General features: G+C 49.8%; 1 protein-coding gene across 1 annotated transcript; it reads right to left on the bottom strand.

Moving 5' to 3' along the window:
* Positions 1–227: 227 nt before the first annotated feature.
* On the bottom strand, positions 228–3,627 carry LOC127304206 (probable ubiquitin-conjugating enzyme E2 23). The gene is made up of 5 exons (XM_051334904.1): positions 2,236–3,627; positions 1,789–1,890; positions 1,368–1,646; positions 1,035–1,107; positions 228–946 (listed from the first exon to the last, which is right to left on the bottom strand). Exons 1-5 carry the CDS (start codon positions 3,625–3,627, stop codon positions 228–230), a joined length of 2,565 nt encoding a protein of 854 aa, XP_051190864.1.
* Positions 3,628–5,586: the final 1,959 nt, after the last annotated feature.

Raw genomic sequence — 5,586 nt, 5'->3', positions numbered from 1 at the left:
ATAGTGACCGCCCTCGAGATATCAATGATTGAGATGGTCCCCCAACCCTTGGGAAGAAAAATGCATATTTCATTTTTTGTACTTCTCCTATCTCATATTTGTTGAAAGGAAAATAAAGAAGAAAAGCTTTGCACTAGAACTAAAAATTCACCAAACTACAAGAATAAGACTATATACCAGCCTTGTAGCATACTACTCTGTCTAGTGAGTGGTGCTAACAGCACATGTTAAAGGGACTTTAGCTCTTGGAACTGCAACTGGAAATCGTCACACCCCTCGGCACCGATCTCCATAAAGGCTGCCAAAAGGCTTGACACCAACTTGGTGAGTGCAAGCTTTAACCCTACCGAGCATGGCCGCTGGTTGTCTGCAGCGGTGTCCCGAGCATCACCGACGAACGTGTGAATGGCACATCCTTGCAGCCATGCCGCACAAGTTGCAAGCACGAACCTCCCACGACGGCGGAAGTGGTCCTTGACAAACTCTTCGAATCCTTGTGGCGGCCGGCGCAGCAGGTAGAGCATGGTTCGCAGGTTGAGGAGGAAAGCGTTCTCGCCATAGGGCAGTGCGTTGCGACGTCCCGCCAATGTGCCGACCAGGGTCTCGTAGGTGGGCTCGTTGTAGTACGGTTGGTCGTTGAGGACGAGGCCCTGGATGGAGACAAGGACCTGGAGGACGCTCGACGTCGCCGGTGACCATACCTCGGTGCCATCCCCGCCAAACGTGTTGAGCAGGCTGAGGCACACCGTGCCGGATTCGTAGAGGATGGGATTGAGGCGTAGGCCAAACGAGTGGTAATACACCTGCGGTGGCTCAGCTGGATAGGACGGTGGCATCTGGAGGTCGAAGAAGAAGAGCCCATCCTGGTATGGCGTTCCGCTCGCGCCCACCATTACCGCCCGGAGCAGGTCCATTCGGTCCTCAAATGCACCCACGTAGATGGTGTCTGGATATTAAACGTACACAACAGATTGATATGGCAACTTCATTCATCCAGTTATTACGGAGAAACATAATACTATTGTGTGTAGTACCTGGTAAGTTGTTCAGCAGTATTTTCCACTCTTTCTGCACGGCCTTGACCCACTTTTTTCCGCCGCCGCTGACCTGCAGTTGATTTGCCAAAAGAACAAGCATACTGGTAAACTTCATTCTTTACATGATATTGACCATGGTTTTTTGGATAGTATACAGGGAGCACTATAGTGTGCTGACTCAAATTAATGATGTCATTACTGATCGAAATAGATGCATGATCGCACACATTGATGCAAAACCACCAGCTAGTCAGCTACGTAGTACAAAAGCTGAAAAAAACAACATACGGAGTAAGAAGATGGTGTTGTTGGCTTGCTGCATTCACCAACCTGTTCCATGGTGTCAAGGTAATGGTGATCCGGAGGGGTCTTCACAACATCGAAGTGTGGGAACATAGACCGATCGTCATCTCCGTGGGCATCAGCCTTGTTCACTACATTCTCGGTAGAGTCGTCGACACTATCATCATCTACGATTGCGTTGATTCTTGTCTCCGTCGCATCGCCATCAACACTAGGATCTTCATGACTACCCGCAGATACATGACCAGAGCCGTCACTGCCTTGAATCACGCCCCCTTCGACATTTGTACCATCTTGGTCATTGTCCTGTAATTGGATATAAATTATATTGCCACACCATTACTAGGTTATGCACGATATGTATGTTATTCACAAGGTCTCAGGAGATGTATGGTAAAGGGATAAGGGGTATATATGCATGAGATTATTTTTCTAGGAAGATAGATACCGCAGGAGCATCGACACCATCCTCCTCCACCGAGCCGGTCAATTCAGCCCGCAGTTGCGTGTAGTGTTTGTTGTTGGCTACACTGATCTCATGAGGTAATACCTGAAGCATCATAAGAAAATTATTAAATTAAGAACCTCCATCCCAAGGCTTAAGGCCTATATTTTTTTAGAAAGTCAAACTATGTTAAGCTTGACCAAGTTTTTATCAAATATCATTAACATGAACAGTTTAAAATCACTATCATTAGATAGATAATGAAATATATTTGCATACGGTACCTACAAAATATCATATTTGCTCATAGATTTTTCTAAAAGTTTAATCAAACTTTACTTCGTTTGACTTTTCAAAAAATATATAAATGTTAAGTCTTGGGATGAAGGTAGTACTAGGACACTAGCTATTAAGACAAGTAAAGATAAACGATATAGGATGCAGGCATACCGTTGATGTGCTGCCGTCACCCCACTTGACTTGGACGTGGCCGTCGACATGAAGGTCAACAACGTGTCCGACCCATGAAAGGGCCTGTGCTTGCTTCTGCGCTAGTGGTGTACTTTCACTTACGTCTGATTGTAGACGAACTACGACGTCCCCATAGAAAGCAGAGTAATCGGGATCCCTTGCCAATTCATACGCACTTACGGTATCCTCGCACTCAACCTCCCACCCGCCAGGCCCTGTTTCTGCTGCCTTGAACCATGACACTTTCACCATGTGCTCTTTAGAATTTAGGCTTCTGACAACGCCGACGCGCCTCTTCGATCCACTGGCAGCACCCATGGCCATGGCATCCATGGCATCATCGTCGGCAACAGAGTTGTCAATAACATACTGTCCCGGAAAAAAGTCGAGGTCGCTCGCGAACTCGACGGGGGAGACGTGCGTCGAGCGTGCCATAGTCTGTCGCGTGCCGTCCTGCCACAGCACCTCGACGGAGGTGCAGGTGAAGGAGACGGCCATTGTGACCGGCAATGACGACGACGACAATTGCTCGTCCGTGTGGTCTGCATTAAGAAAGCAGCGGTCGGCAAAACACCAGGTGCACTCGGGCGCGGAACAGAGAAGAGTCAGCCTGTCGGGGTTCTGGTTGGCCGGAGGGGCGGACTCCATGCCTGCTTGTTCGGCAGACGCGATCCAGTAAACGAGCACGTCAGCCATCTCCACTTTGGTCACCGTGCCTTCTGCGCGGTCCGGCTTCCACTGGCCGCTTAGCCACCGCTCCTCCATGAAGACGACTGAGGAGTCTTCTTGGTTGATGACGACGCGGGCCCCCGGGTAGAGCGCGGTGTTAGTCTCGGGGAGGTATGCATGCGTCTTAGCTGGTTTTATCTTCCCGGACGCCGCGTCGGCGACTCTGCAGACAGCGCCGTCGTCGAACGAGATCTCCGTGTCCATGGACACCTCGACCACCCGGCCCAACCACTGCCCGGACACGACGTAGTCGCCAAGGCTGAGCGCCCGGACGCGCCGCAGGTCAGCTGGCGACACGCGGCTCACGGCCTTCGTGGCTCCAAGGCCGTCATTCAGCTGGACCACGCCGAGGGTGGTGGCGACGCCGGTGACGACGCCGATCTGGCCACCGTAGTCGGACACTGACTCCACGATCTTGCCGACATAGAGAAGAGTCCTGTCAAAGATGCCGATGTCGCTGGCGTTCTTGGTCACTAGCGAGCCGTCGACGCGGAGTATCGTGTACGCGTCGTCTTCGCCATCGGCGTTGGATAAAACTAGGCCGCGGTCAGCTAGCTTGCGACTGCCCTGCCGGAAACTCACCAGGTCTAGGGTACATAGATTTGTTTTCATCATGGCAGCGGCCTCGTCGGCGACGGCCATCTTAATTAAACCTGCTGCAAGCTTTTCTTCCCGATTGTCTTACTCGTTCGATGGCCGGCCGCGTGTATATATGGAGGAGGGTAATTTATACGGGAAACTCTCATTTGCAACTGTTGCGCCCGCACCCCATTTTTGTTGTGACACTTCTAAGTTTCCAAAAAATGCAAACTAAAATTCTAGACATACATTGTGTTGTGTCTTGTGCATCTGTGAAGTTTCATCCAAAAATATGTCAAAATGTGACCGGGCGCAACTAGTTGCGGAATATCCCCTCTCAATTTATACGCATTTCCCGGACGGGAAAGGTGGGACTATGTTAGAGTTAATCTTGATTAAAGGGTCTTAGTTAATTTCCTAGCTTACGTGTAGGGTGTATGAGTTCTTGTTCTAGTAGTATTAGCATTGGTGCTTGATGCAGGTCTGCGTGCATCGAGTCTAGTTGGTAGTAGTATAGTCCGTGTCCTAGGATGCTAGCTGAGTTTGAGTAGGATTAAGAAGTTCTAATCGTAGTAGGTTTTCCAGGTCGGTTAGGTTTCTGATTTGTGAAGTACTCTAGCTAGTTTGGACGTGTATATATACACGAGCCTGGCTGCTACTTGTAACCGCAAGAGTTGAGGAATAAACAGAAAAAAGACAAGGCACGATATGTGCCTTTGGCGATAAACTTTGTGTTTGTGTGTGTTCGTCTAGTTTGATGTGAATCGATCTGTGGGCGAATTCCAACAAATTGGTATCAGAGCGAGGTCGTAGTTTTGAAGCTACGCTTGCCCCGGGGAGGCGACCTGTACTAGCGCCTCGGGGCGGGCGATCGTCGTTCGGCGGAACGACAATGAGGAGACGGCGGAGTGTTGTCGTCGCAAGGTGGTGGAGCTGCGGATGATTGTTGACGGGAGAGGTGGTGCCGAGGTGCGGTGCCGGGAGTCTCGTCAAGATCGTCTTCGGAGGAGTCGGATGTGTCAAAGAGTCAAGTGTGTGCACGTCTACATGTGCGGTCGTCGTCGTGTCAGTGAGTCGTCGTTGTGTCCAAGTGCTCGTCTCCGTGAAGATTTGTTGCAGTTGAAGCGCGTCAAGTGTGTGAGGTGTGCACGGTGTTCCGTGAGTTATGTCCATGTCCTCGTGGAGCGTCCTGGTTGCGGCCAGCAGGGTTCGGTGCGATGCCGAAGGCGGACGGTGGTAGGGAAAGCTACCGTAAAGCGAGGATGTGTGTGAAGCAGTAGATGGAGAAGCTACTGCAAGCAAGTACAAGAGGAGTATGGTGCGAACCGAGTGCGAGGATGCCAGCAATAGCGGTGGCACATAGGTGCGAACCGGGTGCGGCAGGGGCCGAGCAATGGCGGTGGCAAAGCATAGCAGAGCAGAGGTGCACTGCATGTTTCCTGCGTGGTCATACTGACTGTACGGATATAACAATGAAGATGATTAAGATGTGACGAGAAGCTGCGGGAGTCAAGATCGGAAGGAGTACGAGGAGACGACAAGTTCAAGATTAGGGAGAGATTGTTAGAGTTAATCTTGATTAAAGGGTCTTAGTTAATTTCCTAGCTTACGTGTAGGGTGTATGAGTTCTTGTTCTAGTAGTATTAGCATTGGTGCTTGATGCAGGTCTGCGTGCATCGAGTCTAGTTGGTAGTAGTATAGTCCGTGTCCTAGGATGCTAGCTGAGTTTGAGTAGGATTAAGAAGTTCTAATCGTAGTAGGTTTTCCAGGTCGGTTAGGTTTCTGATTTGTGAAGTACTCTAGCTAGTTTGGACGTGTATATATACACGAGCCTGGCTGCTACTTGTAACCGCAAGAGTTGAGGAATAAACAGAAAAAAGACAAGGCACGATATGTGCCTTTGGCGATAAACTTTGTGTTTGTGTGTGTTCGTCTAGTTTGATGTGAATCGATCTGTGGGCGAATTCCAACAGACTATGGGAGTTCGAGTCCATGTATTTTTTTTTTGAGAAACACAGTACA

This window comes from Lolium perenne, chromosome 5 (assembly GCF_019359855.2).
Source record: "Lolium perenne isolate Kyuss_39 chromosome 5, Kyuss_2.0, whole genome shotgun sequence".
NCBI classification, from domain to species: domain Eukaryota; kingdom Viridiplantae; phylum Streptophyta; class Magnoliopsida; order Poales; family Poaceae; genus Lolium; species Lolium perenne.
The sequence above is the reverse complement of the archived record's forward strand: the minus strand, read 5'-3'. Positions and strand labels throughout refer to the sequence as shown.